The 24258-nt window shown below is 35.6% G+C and overlaps 1 protein-coding gene across 1 annotated transcript in view; it reads left to right on the forward strand.

The window, feature by feature from the left end:
* The window catches only part of Lama2 (laminin, alpha 2), a 544126-nt gene that overhangs the window by 201872 nt on the left and 317996 nt on the right, over positions 1 to 24258 (forward strand). The window contains exons 5-9 of the mRNA XM_013026778.1: positions 11066 to 11245; positions 14617 to 14706; positions 16068 to 16185; positions 18962 to 19140; positions 23809 to 23908. Coding sequence (XP_012882232.1) covers positions 11066 to 11245; positions 14617 to 14706; positions 16068 to 16185; positions 18962 to 19140; positions 23809 to 23908 — 667 coding nt within the window. The remainder of the gene's footprint in view (positions 1 to 11065; positions 11246 to 14616; positions 14707 to 16067; positions 16186 to 18961; positions 19141 to 23808; positions 23909 to 24258) is intronic.

Consider the following 24258-nt stretch of genomic DNA (forward strand, 5'->3'; position numbering starts at 1 on the left):
ACATAGGATTGTCAATGGCAGTAAAAAATGTGACCACACATACAGTCTTACATACATACTCAGGTTCACAAAACCATTGAAATGAAAAGTTACTAGATATTTTTGACAATGACAATATTTAGTTTTGTTTAGTTTTGAACTCCTTTATGCAATGAAAATTTTATGATATTGGACAAGACCTACCTGTGATTTCAGTGTCAAAGTTAGGCTAAATCCATACAGATTTCCTAGGACAGAGTCATATACTTGAAAGCATAGAAACTTGATTTTTTTTCCTGATAAGCAATCTCAGGGAAGGTGAGAGTAAAGAAATGGGAGATAGATGGAGACTTGATAAAGATATGGAAGTAGTTATCAAAAAACAGAAATAAGAGCACAGGGAAGGAAGCAAAACAATGAAGTATTTAGAGAACAACACTGCCCCTTCCTTAGAGAGAGCAAGGCACAGTCAGGCAAGTAGAGAGTAGAGAGGTTCTAAGCTGCTGCTGGCACTTTAGTTTGCACACATCAAGTTAGGGACATCAGGAGTACACAAAGCTTGTGGATGTGCTCTTGTGTCTATGTTCAAAACTTCTCCAAATATGAGTGCAGCTATAGAATTTCAAGTTTATTACTTCTTCTGTTTGAGATAGAGCCTTCTACAATGTTGAGATTCCCAATAGCTCTCTTAAAATGATGTAACAATATAAATGGGTAAAAGTGAAATTAATATATTTGTACAGCTTTGCCTTTCCATTTACATACTTATAAGAAACATACACCACATAATTTTTCTCTGAGGAAACTTTGATTTAGGGAAGGAGAATGGAAGAGACTGAATTTCTCTTTCCAGTATGTGTCTAGGTCCTGCTCCAGTCAAAGGAAACAGGCTCTGGCACAGTATTTAGACCTGCTGTTCCAAGATTTTAATTTTAAACAAGTGTTCCCACTTGGGAACTGAAAACAAAACAGGAAAATATTACTTAAGTTTTCCTTTGTGCGTTATAATATGCCTTCCAAGTGTATTAATGGTTCTGTTCTACTAATGTAGGTCATCGATGCTCTCTTTCTTCATTTTTCTATTAAGAACTTTCTTTAATGGGTCTCCCCACTAACAATATTAGACTCATAGATACCTATTGGTGTGTTAGCAAATTTGTTTCTTCTTCATGTAATTGCAGTGTCTAGCTTTCTTTGTCTTGTAGATTTTTATCACAATTGGTTTCCACTTAATAAAATGCTAAAGTACAAAACCTATAGCAATCACTTTTACTTATTATACCATTGATAAGGTTTTCAGAGTTGTTAGTTAATTTTTTAAATAAGTTTTTTATTGTGAAAATACTCTAAGAGGGGTTACAGTTATATGAGCAAGGTAATGAATATATTTCTTGTCAAGCATTGTTGTTTCCTCCTTTGTTTCCCCGCTACCATCCCTTCCCTCCAACAAAAAAAAATTCATGTGGTACCTTATAACTATGTTAGAAACAATAGCAAGAAAGAAAAAACACTTGTATCCTTATCTTGGGGTTCATTTTGCCTAACATCATGTTATCTAACCTTTTCTGCTTATCTCAGACATATACTAGTTATTGTAAATAATGGAAACCATGGGACCTATGTTTCTTTGGGCCTGGCTTATTTTAAATAATAATACTTTGGCCCTCCGCTCTGAGATGGAATTGATTTTGGTTTTGATCTGTTTGGCACTTTTACCAGGAGAGCCTGCTCTGCTATGGATCATTGTAAAAAGGTATAATCCAGTCTAGGAGCATCCCTGACTTCGTGCTTTGTTCTCTAATCTGCCTCACACTACCATCTGGCCTAGAGGCAGGTACTGAGTAGCGACTGGGGAAATGGTAACCAATCTACCCCAGGATGTCTGGAATGGTGGAACTAATGAGACAAATCCTATAGAAATTCATGAAGAAAAGCCAATTGCTAGAGAAAACAAACAATAATGATCATGTCAGAGGAGCAAGAGAAGGCAGGGAAGTGGAAATGAAGATAAAATAGTGGGTCTGTCACAGAACTAGAATGGAATCATATCAGCATGTCAGATGATAGAACTTGGGGAGGAGACATGGAAAAGACTAGCTCTTCTGTGGTGAATTTGATGTTAATAAAAGTCTTCGAAGAACTAGGTGCCAGCTACTCATGCCTATAATTATAGCTAAAAAGCCAGAAGTAAAACTGTAGTTCAAGGGGAAGAGTCCTTGAGGACAAAAAACTTCAGGGACAGCACCCAGGCTCCAAGATCAAGCCCGAGAGCACACACAAAAGTCTTCAAATAGTGTCTACACAACCATTTGTACCAATTTTTATTGAATCCCTTCTCTACAAGGTAGTATAGTAATGAACTGAGGTGTCTAATGATGTCTAACTATAATCAGCCAATCATAGCTATACTTGACTATGATGATTAAAATTTCAACATCTGATTTAAAAAATATATAACTCCCATTTCATAAGATTGTTAGAAACACTGAGTTAATATTTTGTGAGTTAGTATGTAAAGATCACCTGTATGAGTCTTTGATATTTAGTAAGTACACATTAATCATCACTGTTATTTCTGTACACAAGGGCCTGTATGTGGTAAGGAGGTTCTGAAATAGCTATGGGGTTGGAATCCACATAGATAATGGTGCTATTCTCTTAAACCCTCTCTAAGGCCCATCCAAAGCAAAACTTAGAGCAATGTAAATATTTAAGGAGGGTACGAGCGCTTCCTTTTGGAATTATCCCACATTAAGCTTCTTTGGACCTACTCTTTCTAAAACCTCTCCTGGGTGTGAAGTTCAGCTAGTGACTGAACCCTTGTATAGGCATAGTATGACAACAGGAAGATTTAGCAAGAAGTTCCCGAAAGAGACAATTATGGCAACTCCTACTTATTTTTTAACTCCTACTTTTACCTATGCAATTATTATATAATTGGAAGAAAGAAGAACACAGTTGTAAATAAAACTTGAAATACAATTTTATTTTTTTTAATTCTAATTTTATTGTCAAGGTCATGTACAGAGAGGTTACAATTGCATCAATAATGTAATTAGTGTGCAATTTTATTATTTTTAAATGCATCTAAATATGTAAAATAAACTCTAATCTTTTCAATGAAATTTAACCAAAAATGCCAGGAACCCGTGGCTAATGCTTATAATTATAGCTATTCAGCAGGCTGAGACCTGAGGATTGAGGTTTGAAGTCAGCTCAGACAAACCAAGAGATTCTTATCAGAAATTAACTAACAAAAGCTAGAAGTGGAGCTGTGGCTTAAATGTTAGAGTGCCAGACTTGGGAAAAAATCCAGGTGAGAGCCTGAGGCACTGAGTTTAACTGCCAGTACTAGTCCCTTGCAAAAGAAGAAGAAGAAGAACCAGGGGTGATATTTGCATTTGGTAATGAATTCCTCCTGTGAAAAATTTCAAGCACGTTGTGGTCAATGTTCTTTTTATACATCATGCCCAGTGAAAAATCATCTGAAGAGCTTCCATTTAATCATGATGTATTATAGGTCACCCATCTGGACGTGTTTCACATGAAGCTAATTTCAGCTCATCTTGAGCAAGAAATTTAAAAATAAATGGTGGCTGGATTGCTTTGAATTGTAGAAAGGAAGACCACCAGAAGCTTTTTGAAAAGCAGGACCATACCAACTGTGAGACTTTGAGAAAATTGGAACTCCTAAAGCAGCTGAGACTTTACTTCTATTTTTGAACTTTCCTAAAAATTTAGACCTTCTGTGTGTTCAGCAGTTCCATAGGAGTTAGAAATCACTGTCACATGAAATCTGCTGTTAGTATGGGATTTAAAAAAATGTTGTAACTAACTTTTGGAAAATGAAGGGATGAGGAGGTTCTCTGGCCAGAAAAGAAGCAACACAAACCAATGGAACAGAGTATTTTAAATTGTTCCACTAGGAATGAAGAAAGAAAAGAAAGAAAATCCTAAAATGACAAGTACACTTTGAAGATAACTGATTTTCTTATTATGTTGCAATTTATTAATGACTGGAGCTTTGACAGTGAAGAATCTGTTTAAATATTTCATGGAAGGCAAAGCTTTCATCTAGGAATGACAAATGAAAGAATTATAATTTCAAAGAACAGGAGAAAAACAATTTAAGTTTCTGGGAAATGGAACCAAGTAGTTGTCTAAAACAAAATACCCCTGTAAATGTTTGAGGAGAGTAAGAGCTATTAATTTTCATATTCTTTCTTGAGCTCTCTGTCTCTTTGATTCTTTTTTGTTTTTATAGTACTGTAGTTTGAGCTCAAGACTCCACACTTGCTAGACAGTTGCCCTACCACTTGAGCCAGGCCCATAGAATATTTTTGCTTCAGTTATTTTGCAGATAACTTCTCTTGTTCTTGCTTGGGACTGGCCTTAGACTATTATTCTCCTGTCTACCACCTATGTACTGCCTCCCATGAACCAGGGATCAGAATCATAAACCAACCACACTTGGCTCATTACTTGAGATGGGGGTTTACCTAAAGTTTGGCCTTTACTGGCTTTAAACTATGGAACATCTGATGTCTGCCTCCAGAGTAGTTGGGATTGGAGGCATAAACAACAATGCCCAGCCCCTAATTTCCCTCACTTCAACTTAATTCAAAGTATTTGAGTAGAAACTGATACAAAAGATTATTAACTTTAATTTTGGGAAAATAGCACATATAAATATTTACTCTCATTAGAAACAGAAAGATATGACTGATCTATGCTTTTGGGTCACAGTTACATTTTAAATATTTAGGAAACCACCAAAAGCAGTGGCTCTGGTCTATGATGATGAAAGTGTGTCCCACCATGGTAAGGGTGGAGGTGCTGAGTCAGTGATAGGATGCCAGATAAATTCTGAAAGTCTAGTAAACGAGATTTGCCAATAAACTTGACATAAAATAAAACTAAAAAGAGCTAAACATCCTAAACTGTTAGTGGGCATAACTAAAAGGATAGAAAGATTTAGTGAAATTGAAAAGACTAAGAAAAAAAAGGAGAAATGTAGTGTTAGATGCCTATTAGAGAGCTGTGTAAGCTAACAAATAACACATGGGTGGTTTCTGATCTTCAGAAAAGAAGTCAAACCTAGAGACTTAAGTGTGGGAGCCACAATGAAGATGATGGGTGTTGATGGGGTGATTAAGTGTGTGTGGGTACAAGAGAGGAAGGGCCAAGCACTGAGCACAGTATTAGAAAGATTCCACACTGTGCCTTAGGGAGCAACAACATTATAAGTTGGGCATCCCTAATCTCAACATCTAAAATCTGAAATGATCTAAAATGTGAGCCTAAATGGCATCCCATGACACTACTTGTGGAATATTCCACACATGATCTCACATGATAGATCACAGTCAAAACATGCAATTGTTTCTAACATATTTATAAGATGATTTCTATGTTGCTTTGTATGTCCCTCCCCCATGGTATAACCCCTGCTTTCACTGTATTTGATGTTGGTATAATTTGTGGAGGGGAAGGGCAAAACATATCTTTTAAGTAGGAATATGGGTGGACCCATTGCAACGATGAGATCTACAAGTTGTTATGTTGAAAAACGAACTTTACACCTTTGGAGGGGAGAGGGAGGACTGGGTGGGGGGAGGTGGGGGGAGTATGGGAAGGGATGGGAAAGGGAAACAAAGAGGAGGCAACAATGCTTGATAAGAAATGTACTCGTTATCTTGCCCATGTAGTTGCAACTGCGCTGTATGGTATTCTCACAATAAAAAATAAATAAATTAAAAAGTCTTAAAATTATATGTGGGGGAGGCTGGGAAGGTAGCTCAGTGGTAGAGTGCTTGCCTTGCATGCCTGAGGCCCTGGGTTCGATTCCTCAGCACCACATAAGCAAAAAGAAAAAAGCCGGAAGTGGCGCTGTGGCTCAAGTGGTAGAGCGCTAGCCTTGAGCTCAAGAGCTGAAGGACAGCGCCGAGGCCCAGGGTTCAGGCCCCACGACCTGGGGGGGCGGGGTCTGAGTGGGCTAAGTATACAAAGCCTACACAAAATGCAAAGGGTTTTATATTTAAGCTTGGGTCCCATCCTAAAATTATCTTATGTATATGGAAAATTCTTTGTAATATAAACACTTCTAAAATCTGAAATACTTCTAGCCAAAGCATTTCCCTCTAGTAGGGAAGGGAATTGAGAAGAAACCACAAAGGTAAGAACCAAGCAATAACAATGGGTCCTAGAGCTCATTGGTGGTAATCAGTTGTTTGAATTGCTGCTAAAAGGTCAACAATTGTGAGGACTAAGCATTGATCATCTTAGCTAGTAACTCAAAGGCTATTGGTGACTTCCCCAAGACAGATTAAGTAAAGAAAGTACAGGAACCCCAGGGTGGAATTAGTCCTATGTATTACCTCTGTACATCCAAAATCAGGACCAGAGCCTTTACCTTGTACATGAAACACAATGAAAACCTCTAGCATCATCCCTTTTCCCAAGCTTCCTGCTGCTCGCTTACGTTCTTCACAGATTTTTTCCCCATGCAGTCTAGAATACAAGTGATTAGGCCCCATTTTTGAAAATTATCTTCATAATCTTACTCTCCTTTACTGAAAAACAGCATAGTAAGACTCATTTGATTTAACATGTTCCCAGATATGTCAGCTATGCATTCATATATAAGTTCTTTGACCGCAAATGTGAATAGTTTCTCTCATTCTACAATGTGGACTTGTTTGATCTCCTGGGGTCAGCTTACTTTCCACTTGTTCCCATTTCATTGCCACAATCCAAAAGATTCTTTAAAAAATAAACAATTATCAATGAAAAAAACTAATTTAGTGATTAATGATAAACATTTTCATTGATAAACATTTTAAAAATGTTCTAAGAGAGCATGCCACATTTCAACCTCCTTCATATCTGCCACTCCAATTGACCACTGATTTCAAAGTTTCTGATTTGATGATGATTTTCTCTTAGCATTTCCCCATCCATCCATTCCCTCATCACCTTTGCATCCGTGGGAAGGAGAATTTTCCACTCGGAAAAATCTCTTGAAGTTTAAAGTAAACATACTATCCAGTCACGAAAGTCATTTCCATGTGTAAGGGAAACACAATGTGTAGGATGATTTACCTAGTGACAACAGAATGATCTGGGTAAGCAGAGCTTAATATGGATACAGTTGTTGGGTAATAAAAATATTCTGATATGTTTTCCATGTGTTTGTCTGTAAAAAGTCTTTGCTGACAACAGTAAGGTTCAAATCTGAAAAGCCACTTGGTAATCACAATCACACATTTTCAGTTGGAAGGCATTCCTGTGACAGCGTGAATGTACACTCACCAACAGATCTATAATGGGAAGCATTTCAGATGACACTAGATTGTCACAGATTTCCCAGGGGCTCACAGCAAGGCAGTGGCGATCCTGGGGACAGATCCTTTCATCTTCCTTGAAGACAGACACACTCCAGTTGTCACCCCATAGGAAATCAGGAAGTATGTTAAACCATCCCTCTCTGTACACTTGAAATTACACAACATTGTGCCAGATATAACATCCTATCCAATATTATGATTTATTTGGAGGGAGAGTGTGAAAAAAAAAAGGAAAGAAGAGGGTGGGGAGAGCAGTTTAAGGAAGTTGCACACATCATGGCCAAACAGCTGGCTGGCTTTATATCCCAGAAACAGCTTGGGACTAAGTATATTCCCAAGATCTCTTGGCAGAGACGCTTGATGAAAATACCAAAGCTGTGAGGAGAAGTGTTCCTTTGCGAAATGTTTCATGGAACAGTCATATGGTTTTCTAACTTGTATAAGAATGTGCATCCCCTGCTTTTCAATGTCTTTTTATGTTTAAGTGAGGAATTGGCTGATTGCTTATACAGCACCAGTGTGGATCAGTAGAGCATGAACATCAAAGACGCATTAGTAATCCTCATTCTAGCCATGTTGTAATTTTGTTTCCTTTCAAATTGTTTTGTGGAGTACTCAGGGAAGAATTGAAAGAAATTTAAGCATGAATTCAAGGGCACTGGTAACATCTTTCTTTGGATGCCAAAATTAATTTCTAAGTATCATATATATGTTGACATTCTTGGAACATTTAATTGGGGTGTCCTTAAGCAACAAAGACAAGTTAATTTCAAACATATTTTTGGTTCTCCTATTAGGTATTGGATTTGTGGAACATGCAAGATCTCCTTTTTCCTTAGTGTTTCTGCATTAGAGGTTATTTAGCATTTTAGGAGACTTAATATAGTAGAAAACCCTGCATTCTATCAACCTCCAACTTGTTTACTCAGTGAATTTATTCTCCAGTAAGTATCCAAGATAGATTCAATTAGCTCAAACAGCTCATATTTTATCATGGGGTATTTTGAGTCTATTTTTTGTGACATCAAAATTAGTTTCTCTTCACAGAGTGTGCTATATTTCTCTTGTGATTCAAGTCGTTTATTGGCAGCAAGTTTCTAAAATGATCTTTGGGATTATCTAAATGCAAAGGATGCTAGGATGGAAATACATATTATTGACTCCCCTGTCAAAAGTATAATTAACATGCATGACATATTGTCTTGCAAAAGAGTATGCAAATTCCAGGGATGACCTTGAATCCTGTACTTGAGTATTTCCCCTTATTGCACAGAACTCGCAGTTTATTTTTCCTGTCACTTTAACCCAGTGTGTATGTATACATGCTTGTGTGTATATTTTTAATTGGAAAACATTCTAGTCAGCTTCAGTTTCTTTAACATTTTTATCATTAAATTAATCATATAGGTAGTATCCATTTCCATAATGCAAAAATGAAAGCGCTTCTTCCTATCAAGTACAGTAGGGATTTTTATTCTTTTTAATGGCTATATGTAATTAAATATAGAGGCATGTAATTTAGTTAACCAGTCTTACAATGATGGATATTAAACTGCAGGGTTTTACTAGGATCCAAAAAAACAGCTAAGAAAATAATGTTGATTTTGTCTACTCAAATTGTTATAAGAAAGTTTCATAGATTGGGTGGGTTGGAAACAAGACATATTTTTCATAGTTCCAGAAGTTCAAGATCATAGTGCCAGCATGGCCTGGATCATGGTGAGGTCTCTCTTCCAGACTTCTTACTCTATTTTCACATGGCGAGAAGAAAACTAGTGCTCAGGCTTCCCTTGTTAAAGCTTTAATTCCATTCACAAGGCAATTACTAATCTTAGGACCTAATTATTTCCCAAAGACCTAACCTCCAAATATTATCACATGGAGATTAAAGACTCGACATATACATGTGAGATGAGAGAATGGGAATATTCAGAGCATTGAACAACCTGACTCTATAGAGCCCAATATGATTACTATCTGTAGTCTTCTAGCATCAATCTTAGAAATTTAAGTGCTACTTCAGTAATTATGTACATTTCCAATGTAGTATTTATTGTTCAATTGACTTATTGAATTTTATTTCATTTCTTTTATTCTCATTCCCTTGAATGTAAGAACTACTCCTATACTCCTTTAGTCCAGTCATTGGATTCTTGGAGAGTTTTGGCCATCTTGAAAATTTAGAAAAATGCTTACCTGTGTGCTTGTTTTGAACATTTATCTTATTTGGGTGAAGTTTGATTTCTCATCAATAATTTAATAAACATTTATATTTGTTTCTTTCAATAATGCCCTCATGTTTCCTTTCATCTAGTTTTCATGCTACCTTGTTGGTCTTTGTTGATTTATAAGAGCACTTTAGGAACACAGGACCATTCCCTTATTTGTGATAAAAGTTCACTTCCTATTATCTAATGTTCATCCTTCACTAGAATTTTGGTTCTAGGACAACTCTGGGGTATGACAACTTCATGTGCCTTTGGAGAAAGTTTTTTGACAATGTCTTTGTTTTGACACGAAAATTGGCCTGATTATATTGTATTTCTTCTGGAGTCAATTGTGCTAAATTACTTTCCTAAAACATTATCGTTCCTTTTCAGTTTCAATGTCTTTTTCATATATTTTTCTTAGAATATATTATATCCTTGCTAAAATGTTATTGTGTGGCTCTATCAATTACTAAAAAAATGAGTGAAAACAAAAAAAACAATTTATTAAAATGTCTTGCTGTGAACAGAGCTTTGTCCTTTCTCCTCATTTATAAATTCTGTTTTCTATACTTTATAGACATGTATTTTTATATGTAATGAGATGGTTTCAACTTCAGGAATTTTAAAGTTATGGGCTCCTAATCTAGTCAGATAATTCGTAACACTTTTTACCAAGTTTTCTTGAGTCCATCTAGATACTAGATTCTTTTTGTTTGTATGTTTTTGTTCTGGTTCTGAGGCTTGAACTCAGGGCCTGGGTGCTGTCCCTGAGATTTTTGCTCAAGGCTAACATTCTAACACTTGAGCCATAGCTCCACTTCTCCAGATTCTTTATATTATTATTATGATGATGATGATTATCCTTAAGTAGTTATATAAATGAGTTTTGATTGAACATGACAGTTTGTGAGTACAATGCATTAACCAGATTTTTACATAATGCAGCATATAATAATTTTCAGAATCATGTGTTAGTGACTACCTGTATTCCTAGCTACTAAGGAAGCTGAGATGTGAGGATTGCAGTTGGAAGCCATCCAGAGCGGGGAAGTTCATGAGAAGTCCATGAGACTATTATCTCCAATTGACTATCAAAAAGCTAGGAATGGAGCTATGGTTCAAATGATAGAGTACCAGAATTGAGGGAAAAAGCTCAGGGACAGAGGTCAGGCCCTGATTTCAAGTCCCATTACACACACACACGCACACACACAAATACACACACACACGCACACGCACACACTCATGCACATGCACGCACATGATATTTTTACTTGAAACAGAGGAATATATATATATATATATATATATATAATTGGAGACAACCTAAGCAGATGAACTTGTGCACTTGTTCTAATAAGAAAGTCCATGAAACACCCCAGTTATTTCAATTATCTGATGAATAAACATGAACTTGCATCTGCTCCTTGTGAAACAAGAACTCTTCATTTTCCTCAGGAAAAAGAAACTAGCAAAACAAGATGTTTGGTTTTGATAAATAATTGTCCAATTATTTTCCATGTTGTATAGATTCACATTTCTTTGATCAATGGGAGACCAAGTGCTGATGACCCTTCCCCAGAACTTCTGGAATTCACCTCTGCTCGCTACATTCGCCTGAGATTTCAGAGGATCCGCACCTTGAATGCCGATCTGATGATGTTTGCTCACAAAGACCCCAGAGAAATCGACCCCATTGTCACAAGAAGAGTAAGTGAAAGCGATTCCTGGCAACCTGTGAATGAGATCACACTCTTCCTTTCCATTTTCTGTCAAGGAATTCAGAAAGAAATTTCTCAGCGATGCTAGGAGTAGTTATCTAAGATTTTAAAATTCAATAGACCATCCTTTGTCCAAATCCAAATCTGCCACTCATTAGGTAGAGGACATTTATCAAGCCTTTTTATATGCTTGAAATTTAATTTCCTATTTTGTAAAATGAGGATCATAATAATCTTGCTCATAATCTTTTTGTAAAGACTAACTAATTGGATTTTGTCACTTCAGGTGATCTGCACTATCATTATAATTGGCTTTGAACACTTGCTACTAAAAATACAGGGACTTGGGGACATTTTTGACCACAGCCCACTCTAAGACATGAATATTAAATCATGATCCAACACACAGAGAAGATACAGACCCAGACAGAAATACGTACACACACACACACACACACACACACAGAGGGAGAAAGACAGAAAAAAATAATATTTCTTAAACTTTAAAGTTTAAAGAACCAACTAGAATCCTGTAGCTCCTATAGTAAGACAGGCCTGTGATTGTGCAGTTCTAGAAAATTTCCCAGTGATGTTAACGTTGCAGGTCTCTGGATCATTTTGTCTTATCAAATATTCTGGTTTTAAAATTCTTTATGGAACTATAGTTTTTTTAAAAAAAACATTGCTATAGGTGAAAGCTGATTCCATATATTACTTTATTTTCTGTAATTGAAATAACAGAAAAAATATCTAAAAGTTGACCACATTTCTGACCCTTAGAGTTAAAAGAAATGCTGCTTTCTAGAATTAAATTTATTAGCCCTTCACATATGAATAGATGGTCTATCCAGACTGATGACTGTACATCAGCCTGTTTACTCTGTATGCTATTCACAAGCTATTGACACCTACTGAACCAAGACAAAATTCAGTCATAAATCCATAAAGCAAATCCACGTTAACAATTGTCTATTATTACTATATACATAGGTAAGAAAGAGGAAGTAACTTATGTTGTGAGACAAAGCACTTAATTCGAGAATGATGTTAATAATCAGACCATTGGTACCACTTGCATTATGGCGGAGCTGGTGAACTGAATACCACTGGAGTTGAACACTACTCACATGCTTGCTGTCTTCACTTAACCACTTCAACAGCACAAAAAGACGTGGTTTTAATCATCACCAAACAATACATGTTAAATGTTTTAGTGCCCTGTATTTTCCAAATCTGATACAATTTTATCTATCATTCTATTTCACCAGATTGTCAATTACCTTACACAAAAGTAATCATTTTCCAAAAGCAATGTTTAGATTCTTCACATATTTGAGAAAAATTGAGTCTAATTTTAATTTTGAATTGGCTTAAACATATACACCAAGGAATACTGAATAATATTGAGGTGAAATTTGTTCTTTCTTAGCAGTATAGTAGGATAACTCAATGATATAAATTAGTACTCCTTTTATTATCTCTTCCAAAAGGCAGAGTAGAGGTGGGGGTACATATCTATTATTTAGAACTGAATAAGACTTTAAAATAATGCATACAAGCCAAGATATGAATATATTTTTAAAGTGCTCAAGTTCAATAAACATTACATGCAAATTTAAATATATCGAAGTAGAATATTGAATTTCAGCCCTCAGTAATTCACAAGTAAAGCATTATACATTTATATTTAAAATCTGTTGCTCAGTTTTAAATGCATTTACAAATAATGCTATACCAGGTTTTTAAAGGAAATATCTCCACTTGTATTTGTATTATTGAGCAATGTAGTTAAATGTAAATGAGATACTTACATTATCCAAATTCCTAGAAACTTCCATGAGTTTAAATTCGAGGTATGCAAATAAAGTGATAAAATAAAAAAGTTAAAAGACTGTGTGTATATGTGAGAGAGACAGAGAGAGAGACAGACACAGAGAGAGATAGAGACAGAGAAAGAGAGAAAGAGAGAGAGAGAGAGAGAGAGAGAGAGAGAGAAACAAAAGTGGTAGGAAAAACTGAAGTATAAAGAAAAAGCCAGTAACTCAAGATTTGTGTCCACATAATTACTCTTGTTCGGTATAGTATTTTTTCACATACATAATTGGAAAATTGGAACTCTATTGAAAGAGTTGTTTGGACTGTATATGATAATGTAAAGGTCTCTGGCAATTATAAAATGTTATAAATACAGTTATTCTTATTTCAATATTCATTTAGCTATAAAATTATGAATTGCTTAACCAAAAAGTAGGTTAAAATAAGCAGTATAACCTTATTAACTTCAGATACAAAAGTTTTGTCTGACATTCTACTATAATAATAAAAGCTCAAATGTTCTGCACGTCAAACTTATACTTACTTTTTTCCTCCTTCTAAATTTGGGCACACCACAATTTCCTATAAATTTATTATTTCTTTTCAAATCTGTCAAGTAACGTAGGAGATTTTGTGAATATCATATCTTTAATGGTCACAATTAAAATGTTTTTCTTTGAGGAAACTACATTAAAAAAAAAAAACCAACAACAAACCCTTAGCTGCTAGGTGCTTGTGGCTCACGCCTGTAATCTTAGCTACTCAGGAAGCTAAGATTTGAGGATTGTTATTTGAAGCCAGCCCATGCAGGAAAGAAAGTCTGTGACATTCTTATCTCCAATAAACTGTTCAGAAAAAGCTGGAAGTGGCACTGTGGCTCAAGGGGTACAGTGCTAGCCTTGAACACAAAGAGGCCCAGGGACATTGCCCCAAGGCCTGAGTTCAAGCCCCAGGACCTGCAAAAACAAAAACAAACAGAAAAGAAATCTTTAGGTGAAGAATCATTATCCATAGTTCAAATTAAAAGCTACTGTTGCAATGGGTCCACCCTGCAACAATGAGATGTACAAGTCCTTATGTCGAAAATGAACTTTACAACTTTCGTGGGGGGAGGATTGGGTGGGAGAGGGGAGTATGGGAAGGGATGGGAAACAAAGGAGGAGGCTACAATGCTTGATAAGAAATGTACTCATTATCTTGCCCATGTAATTGTAACTCCTCTGTACAGTATTTTCACAATAAAAAAATAAAAAATAAATAAAAGCCACTGTTGATGGTGAATCCCCCAGCCTGGATTTTGAAGAAACCATGGAAAATAAGTTTCTAACGGGCCCCATCATTGAAATTAGAGGTCTTGTTTTGGGGGTCCTGTGCTTCCAAAACTAGCTTGAAAGCTCATCCATTTTGCAAGTCCTCAGGAAGCAAACAAGTACAACTCGAATGAAGAATAAAAGCAAAAGCTCATTTCTTGAACAAAAAGTTCCCTTTTGTTCCTTGCACATTGCAGCCCGCTAACAGTACCCCTCTCTGCATTGCTTTTTGCAGTATTACTACTCAGTCAAGGATATTTCCGTCGGAGGCATGTGCATCTGCTACGGTCATGCCCGAGCTTGTCCGCTTGATCCAGCAACAAATGTATGTATATTTATAGGCCGCTTAGGAAAAATGAAATGCTGAACCGGAAAATGTTTCCTGAGAGTCTTCACCGACAGAGAATGCTGTGAATGGGTGTCAGGTCCCCACTTAGACAGTGTAACTGAAAGCTATGCCAGGGTGAAATAGAGCCAGCAGTTAAGATGATAGACTTTGAAGTAACTAAAAACAGATTCATTTCTTTCCCTCCCCCCAACAGAAAGAAAAAAGTTTCTAAAGTGGTATCTATTTTGAAATGTCTCCAACTATGACAGTCGGTGGCATGATTTTAGCTGTCACAATCATTTCTTTAAAAATTTTCCATACAAAAAGTTAATGCAAACACACTCAAAAGCAAAGCATTATACATTAATATTTAAAATCTGTGGCTCAGTTTTAAATGCTTAGTTATAAACTGGGCATGGAGGGAAAGATAGGAATGGCTAGGACATAGGAGACTGAAATGAGATGAGGACATTTTCTCTTCTTGGGTAGAAGAAACACTTCAAGAGCATTGTGGCTGACAAGCTGGAGTGCTTTTGTGGAACATTTTTCATTAATGACAATGAATATATTAGGTGAACGTAACCTAGAGAGGAAGATGAATGAGAACCTGTTTTATTCTTGTCGTAAACAAACTGGTGAAATTAAAACTCATAAACTGTGCTGGATATGGAATGCATATATGGAATAGTAAAAATCAGTGAATGTCAGGAGGGCTATGTTTTCCTCTCTCTTCTTTTGCTTCTACTATACCTGGTACAAATTCTATCATTCTCCACAGTAGTGTTTTAAGTGCCAGATTGTAGAATGTTATCTCCTAGGTGGAGAGTGCTGCATGTCAATGGTCCCAGTGCTCTCTCTAAAGGTCAATGGTGGGTAGTGCTCTCCAGGCTCTGAGAGATCTAAGGGCAGTTGTATGGGATGAATCCATACGCCAGTCAGAGAGCTCAGAGGCAGATTTAGTTTTGGAAAACCTGAGGTTGGTGATTTTCCTCTAACCATAGTTGAGTATCTGGGGAAAAATCAACTCCTCTATTTTTCAACATACCCACAAACCTTAGTAGTTCTTTGAGCAAAGTCTTGAAATGCACGACACGTGCAGAAAAACCTATAGATCCCAGATATCAGAGAGGGAGAATTCATACCTCCTTTGGGCCTCTCTGCTCTCTTCTAGAATAAAATTCAGTGATTCCAGAATCAACTGGGACCACATCGTGCTGATATGGATTTATTTGTGCCCATTCTCAGGTTGGCACAAATTCCTGTCAAGGTTGACAGTCTTACACGTTAGTCTAGATGTCTGCTGCTTTCTTTACACTACCTGTGGTTCTAAATAACAGTCAATGTGTGCTTCCCCCTAGAAATCTCGCTGTGAATGTGAGCATAACACGTGTGGCGACAGCTGTGACCAGTGCTGTCCAGGATTCCACCAGAAACCCTGGAGAGCTGGTACTTTCCTGACAAAGACTGAATGTGAAGGTATGCTGTTGAGAAGTGGACAGCATGCCCTTCGTAGTGAGGATGAGGAAGCTCATCTTTCCATTCTTTGATGGCACTAAATGTTTGAACTTAGGAACTCTTGCTTCTTAGGCATGCATTCTACCTGAACCATACTTCTCAACTGTTTATATTTTTATTTATTCAGACAGGATATTATATATTTGTATGATCAGTTTCAAACTGGCTTTTTTTTTGTCTATATTTCCCCAGTAGATAAGATTATACATGTGGCCCACCATACTAAGATCATTTTGAATATTTTACCTAAGGCCAAAGCTGCTATCTTAGTCATTCAGTTTTCTAAGTCCCCCTTCTCCTCTCTCTGTGGTTGTGGAAATCAAAACCAGGCTTTCTTATATTCTTATATGGGAATTGGTCACTCAGTCACTGAGCTAAATCCCCAACCCTGCTCCAGGGCATCCTTATGACATTCCTCAGCCTCTCCCTCAGGGAGTAGACATTTATTCCTAAGAGAGATTACCACCCAGAGAGTCTTGCTTTCAGATTTAATTGGAATTAAGCTTCAGTTTGTAGAATATCAGTAATCATGGAGGAAGTTGGGAGGGTAGGAATTCTGGTATCTAACATCTTATCATGGTTCATCATACACAGTTGTGGAATGTTAAGTGGATCTGTAAATCTTTTACCACTCTGTGCTTGAGTACCTGTGTTTAAACAGAGACCAAAATGGTTTTAAGCAGCAAAGACACGCCACTGCTGAATACAGGATTTTCACTTACTATTATATGCCTTTCAAGAATATTGGGATTATGAACAATATCTTTTCAATGGGGAAGAGAAGTGATTATATTTCTAAAGAAACCTTTTTAAAGCCCCTGAATTGAATATGGACATATTAATCATAAAATATCACATAAATCTCATGCCTTTGGATCCATTACTTAAAGTTTGTATAAAACTTTCCAAGTTGAGTTGTATTCCAATTGCCCTAATATTTAGGAAAATCATTTTAGTATGATAAATCCTGGTATAAAATGTTTAATTGCCTTCTAATTCCTTTGAGTCTAATTTGGATTTTCATTAATCTAGCTTATTTAAGGCAAGATATATCTCTAAAGAGCAACAAATAATCATTCCATTCCTAAGTCTTATTACAAAACAGTTAGATATCACATGCTTAGACATTCTGTGAAACAGCTGCTTCTGATGACAGAATGGAAATGGCTCTTTGATACCAGATGCTTGAGTGCTAGCCCTGTCCCCTGAGGCTGTCCACCTAGAGCTGGGCTGCGTGCAGGTGATAAGACAGATGAAGGGTCCTAGCTTCAGAGAGTGAGAAGGACCTTGAGCATCATCAGTGCTTTGCCTGCACTACCTCATCTTTGGAAAGCAAATTCTAAGTACTGTGAAAATAAAATTTCATTGCACTGTATTTCCCTCCATACTGTCAGCAGAAATCATTCTTGATTACTTAATTATTTTTGTGCAATATCTAAGCAGATAAGATTGCTTATAATGCCTAGAAATTTATGTTTATTACCATGTGATCCTTAGAAACCTTACCCAGTTCTTCAAGCCAAAGTGATGTTTCACTTTCCCCAATTACTCTAAAGTAACATGAAAAAGACAAGAAGGCTGAAGAGCAGACAAGTCAATTGAGAACTTTTCTATAAGCAATTATGTTAATGATCTCACATGAACTATCTCACTTGATGCTTTTAAATATTCCAGTTTGGTAATTATTATTGACTACCCCATGGTATATAATGAAATGAAGTTTCTACATCACATAATTTCTAAATAGTGGAACAGACTCTCAAACCCAAGACTGCCTGGTGTTCTCATTTGTCCTGATTACTTGACATCTACCATATATGTTACCTCTCTCCCTTTCTCTCCACACTCTCTCTTTCTCCCTCTCTCTCTCTTGTTTACTGGGTAGAATGTGAAGGGCTGTCAGTGGTAAGAAGTGCAACTTAGGAATTGAACCTCAGCATGTGATTTCAAATATTGATTGGGTTAATTTGTGTTACTACAGATCTCAATGACTCAGTTTGCCAATATACAAAAGATATATATATTTTTTAATTAAAATTAGTAGCAATAGCAAAAAAATTTTAAAGCATTAAAACAAAGTTCTGCTTCATTGTTATTTGTACTAATAGAATGGAAATGTACCCTTTAGGTATCATTTTATGGTTAGATTTAGCCAGAGATTAACACATGATAATTATTCATTACTGATTACCTGATTGTGTACCATTTAATGCTATTGTTCAATCATTTTTATTCATCTCTTATTCATCTTCATATAGAAATTACAGGTTGAATTATGTGGATTTGTAAGGCATGAATCAGTAAGATATTGGTAATTTCATAGGATTCAGTTTAATTCATGTTTCATTACTTCAGATTTTATTAAAAGTATATATGTATATATAATATATATCCAATAAATCCAAGTGCTTTCTGAATCCATTTGTGTATAGGAGAAAATACATAAAAAAAAAATTGGTCATAGGGCTTGAACTCTCAGCCTGGACTCTGTCTCTGAGCTCTTCCCTTCAAGGCTAGAGCTCTACTACTTGAGCCACTGCACCACTTCCGGTTTTCTGAGAAGAGTCTCACAGTCTTTCCTGCCCGGGCTGGCTTTGAACTGCGATCCTCAGATCTTAGCCTCCTGCATAGCTAGCATTACAAGCGTGAGCCACCAGCACCTGGCATAGAAAATATCTTTTAAATCTGTCTGAAGCATGAAATTCATGGTCATGAATTTCTTTTTCTCTTCACACAGCATGCAATTGTCATGGAAAAGCTGACGAATGCTACTATGATGAAAATGTTGCTAGAAGAAACCTGAGTTTAAACATTCATGGGAAGTATATTGGAGGTGGCGTGTGCATTAACTGCACACAAAACACAGCCGGCATCAACTGTGAGACGTGCCTGGATGGCTTCTTCAGACCCAAAGGGGTAAATTATGCTCTTCTATCCTGTGTTCTTTTTACTATCTTATACAATGGTATGTTGTACAGAAAAATAATGTTGATAGGTTCTCTAAAAAGGTAGGTGTCAAAATAAAGAGTCTACTTCCGGCTTGTGGTATTTTATTGGAGTTTCCTGGATTTTCCTGCCCACATTGGCCTTGAACAAACTCCGTCAGACCTCAGCTTCCTGAATAGACAAGAATACAAGATGAACCAGCCACCAGAGCCCAGCAGCTTTTCCTCTCCAAGCTTTTACCCTACCTCTTGAGCTATACCTCCACTTCTGGATTTCTGCTGGATAATTAGTGATAAGAGTCTGACAGACTTTTCTGCCGTGGCTGGCTTCAAATCACAATTCTAGCTCTCAGCCTCTTGAGTATCTAGGATAACGGGTGATAGCCTTTAATGCCTGGCAAAATATTATTAGTTTTATATTCAGAAGCTTTTCTTTTTAATGCTAGTACAAATCTAAGCAAATCTTTGTAACTTGTATAAAATAATGATTTGTGGTCAACAAGTCATTTTAAAATTAGATGTGTGATAAGCAATGTGGTTCAAAATCTAGAACATTAGTGGATATCTCCTTCATTGTTTTGGCCATCCAGTGCCACAATACTTTGATTAACTTCAATAAACTTAGTTTCAGGTAATGTAGTACCCCAACTTTATCTTCATTTTAAACATTTGTCTATTGTAGTTTCTTTGTAGTTGTGTCCAATTTTACCACTGACTTGGTTACAGAAAATATTACTTGGGGATTTTTTTTTGGGGGGAGAGATATTTACGAAAAGATGGAGAGAACTAAAATTGCAATAGAGCTAGATCATTTAATCAATGGATATGTCTATATATGTGTCTTTTTAAAAATGATTCGTAACAATAATTATGGTATAGGGATTTTAAATATCTTTAATTAAATTTCATCTTTAGTGTTGTATTTAAAAAGATTATCCATAAAAACTGGTTCTAAAAGACTTTTCTTTTTTATTTCTATGCTGTTATTGCAAAGTTGTTTCCATATTGACTTTATGTTCTGAAGCCATCCAACATTCATTTATAGCTTCTAGTAGTTTTACATTAGATTTTCATTAGAAGTACACACATAAAGTGTTGCCAGAAGATAAATTCAGGCTTACTCTGCCTTGCAATATTCATGCCAATGTTAAGTAAAAATGGTGAGAAATGACATTTTTATTTCTTTCCTCATCTCAAATGGAAACATAATAATTCACTCTGAGTATGACATGAGTTGTAGGGTTTTATGGATGCATTTTTATCAGATTCAGCAATTTCCCTGCTATTTCTAGGTAGCTGAGACTGTGTGTGAAAAAAAAGAGGGATTGAATTTTACCAAATGCCTTTCTGTGTCTACTTAAATGTATATATGTTTTCACCCTATTCATTAGTGTAACCAATTTACATTAACTGAATTGTAAAATATTAAAGTAAGTTTGTATTTGTGGTTAAATCTAACTGACTCATGAAATACTATATTTCTTGACTCTCGCATGGTTGTATTTAAAGAGTTTTGCATCTTTGCATAAGAAATGCTTATCTGTAATTGAGTATTTTTTGCAATATAGTTCACAAATATTTGTTTTGGGTACACTGACCTCAAAACAGGAGTTGGGAAACGGGTTGCCTAAATCAAAATTCTTTCTTTTATAAGTAATTTACATTTGTAGAATAGGATTACCTAGGAAAACTATTTGACTCCCTTTTTGTGGAAATTAGATAATGAATTAAGTTTTTCAGTTATCAAATTAGGAACTAAATAAGTTTCATGGTCTTGTTTCTTGTCTTTGTCTCTGTAGTTCAGGTTAGTCCTAGATGGAACATTTTTTCATCCTACCAGAGTTTCCCAAGCACTGGTAGTATAAGCTTGTACCATGATACTTGATCCTTGTAAATCAACTTGATACATTATACTTTACAAAGCATTGGTTTATTTTATCCACATAGTCACACATTTTTTCCTTTAAGTTCTAAAATTTAATATCTCCATATTATTCTCAAAGTTTAGAGTTTCTATACTGATATTATATTCTTAATTTTTAACACTTTAAAATTGTTTTGTTTTTCTTCTTTGCTTTTCTTCTTATTTAGCATTTCAAAATCATTTTTGCCTAATCTTTTCTTTATTGACTTCTGCTTCTTGTGCTTGTCATATTATTCTTCTAACCTGCCTTAGTTTTTCTTTTTTCTTTTACTACCTATCAGTTTGGAAACTTAAATGATTGATATTTAAATTGGTTTCATCTTGGCTTACCTTTTGGATTGTTCTTTCCATACTTCACAAGTAATCTCCCTAAATAATATTATAACTTGTTTCAACTTAATTTTCTTTTAAAGAAATAAAAAGAAAGTAAAAAGATAGTTCTCATTAACTATAAAGATATGTACACCATTTCTAGGTACCTGTTTTCCTATGTTATTTATTTCCCTAAAGAACTTCGTTTAGCATTTTTTTCTGATCAAGTTGCAATGTGCTATAAAATGGTTTTTGTTTGTTTTTAATGGTTAGGTGCTTCCTTTGGGTACCAAAAAAACCTCCCAATTTCATTCTGCTACTGTTATTTCAAGCTTCAAGTTTAAGTGAGATTTTCTTTCTTTCTTTTTTTCAGAAATCATTCCTTGACTTCATTGTATTGTGTTATTATACTTCTTTTTCTGATAACACTTGTTTATGTGTCTATTTTATCATTTACCATTTTCTCTTTAATCAGTGTCTTTTAAATCTGACATTCCTATAAGCTTGAAGACCGGGACTCTGCCTCCAGTCTGTTTTGTTCAGTCTTTTCTTCGTGATGAGAGACAAATGTGTCTTGAACAAATGATTTTGAAACTGCTATGTGGATGTGGCTGATTCATATTCTATCAGCTGTGCAAACAACTGCAGTTTTGACATTCTGATTTATATTAGCGAATGAGTTTCTACTTATAAACTAAGCCTAAATGTATGAATGTACAATGATTTTTTTTACTGGTGGAAACCGCATGCACACACATATTCAATAGTATTTCAATATTTCTTTGGCAGCTAATTTAGTTTTTTGCTCTATGCCATCTGAGAAACAAATGTATTTAAAATATCTGGACATTGACTAGGTTTGCTTAATTAAAACAGTCAACAGTAAGCTACTAGTTATATTAAGCATTTAGGATAGGTAAGAAATCTTCTGAGATGGCTCACCTGCCATTTCTTTTCATTTTAATTTATATAACCACACTGTAGTTGTTTTGTTATCCTTGTATTACAAGGAAGTAAACAAATTACACAAGTCCACACAGCCAGTAAGTGGTCACACTGGGATATGAGCTCAAGATTTCCTAATTACAGAGCTGGCATTGTTTTCTCCCAGGTTATAGAGATCCCTAAATAACTATACAGTTTAATTTAACTATTTAGTAGTATATTTTTGAGCAACAAAATAAATTTCTATTATTTTGTTTATTCCACAATCAATCAAAGTAAAGCTCTTGAATGGCAAAATGGGAGGAAACTGTACTTATTTGAACAGTGTTGTAATAAGGAAACAAAACAATTAGGAAGGTGTTATGATGAGATTATACTAGTGATTACCACAGATATAATATAGTTCTTTGTTATAATAATTATACTTTGATTATGAGGCACATGTTTTAGGGCCTGAATGTGTTTAGCTAAGATTTCCCTTAAAAAATAGTTAAGGATAAAAAATGAAACTTATTTGGCAAAATTTTGATAATTGTTGAATCTACATAACAAAAATATGAGTTTTTAAAATTGTATTTTCTTTTTTTTTGTTGTTTTGGTCCAGTCATGGGGCTGGGCTCTGTCCCTCAGCTCTTCAGCTCAAGGCTAGCGCTCTACCACTTGGGCCACAGCACCACTTCTGGCTTTTTTCTTTTTGCTTATGTGGTGCTGAGGAATCGAACCCAGGGCCTCATGCACACAAGGCAAGCACTCTACCACTGAGCCACCTTCCCAGCCCTAAAATTGTATTTTCAAGGCAAGAAAATTTCTGCTGTATGGTTTGCCTACTAGGAATATTCTCTAAGGTATGCTATGTGGAAATTACTCAAAGCTCTCAAGTGATTTTTCTCTTACTGTTGAGAATATGTAAACAAGTAGGTATGCTTCTGTGTATATTAACACATTTTATTAGGATACAAACAATTTTATGTGCTCTAAAGGAAAAAAATACAAATTATGGGCTTTGGATTTAGAAAAAAAATATATGAGAAAAAATATGGTTCCATTTAAAATTTAATCTTAGAAATTTCCCATGTATGTTATAGATAATTCATAATATTTTTAAAATTAGTATTCACTTTTAATCTACTTTATTTTGAAAGTTTGTTGCATTGTTGGTGGCTCAGACATGTAATCCTAACTATTCACATGGCTGAGACCTAATGATCATGATTTGAGGCCAGCCTGGGAAGATAAAGCTGAGAGACTCTTATTCCCAACTAACTAGCAAAACAACATCAACAACAAAAACAGAAGTGGAGACATGGCTCAAGTGGTAGACTACCAGCCATGAGTGAAAAAGTTAAGAGAGAGTTTAGAGACCCTAAGTTCAAGCCCCACTACTGGCACAAAATTAATTAATTAATATTAGTGTTTAATTACTCTTAATATTTATCTACTCTTGTAAATACTTTTTAGGTATCACCAAGTTATCCAATGCCCTGTCAGCCATGTCACTGTGATCCAGCTGGCTCTTTAAGTGAGATCTGTGTCAAGGATGAGAAATACGCCCTGCGAGGTAAGCATTGCATACAGTCATGTCCGGATGACTGGAAGAGACACCAACAAACCAATGTCAATTATTTTTAGATCACTTTCCAGTAAATTCCTTCCCTACAGCAAACAGTCTTACATCTATCAGTGCATCAGCATTTCCCCAAGGAACCAATTTCTTGCTCATCTCAATAATTAAGTTTTTTCTTTGATTGTAATGTCATAAAGTGAGTTAGTTATGCAAATGTCATCGAGAAATCAAACTATATAATCTTACAGGACCACTGTCATTAACAAAAGTGATTTTCTAAGGTGCATGTTATGTATGTGTGTGTGTGTTTGTGTGTGTGTGTGCATGTGTGTACCCGAAGAAAG

This window comes from Dipodomys ordii, unplaced genomic scaffold (assembly GCF_000151885.1).
Source record: "Dipodomys ordii isolate 6190 unplaced genomic scaffold, Dord_2.0 Scaffold97, whole genome shotgun sequence".
In the NCBI taxonomy this organism is placed as follows: Eukaryota; Metazoa; Chordata; class Mammalia; order Rodentia; family Heteromyidae; genus Dipodomys; species Dipodomys ordii.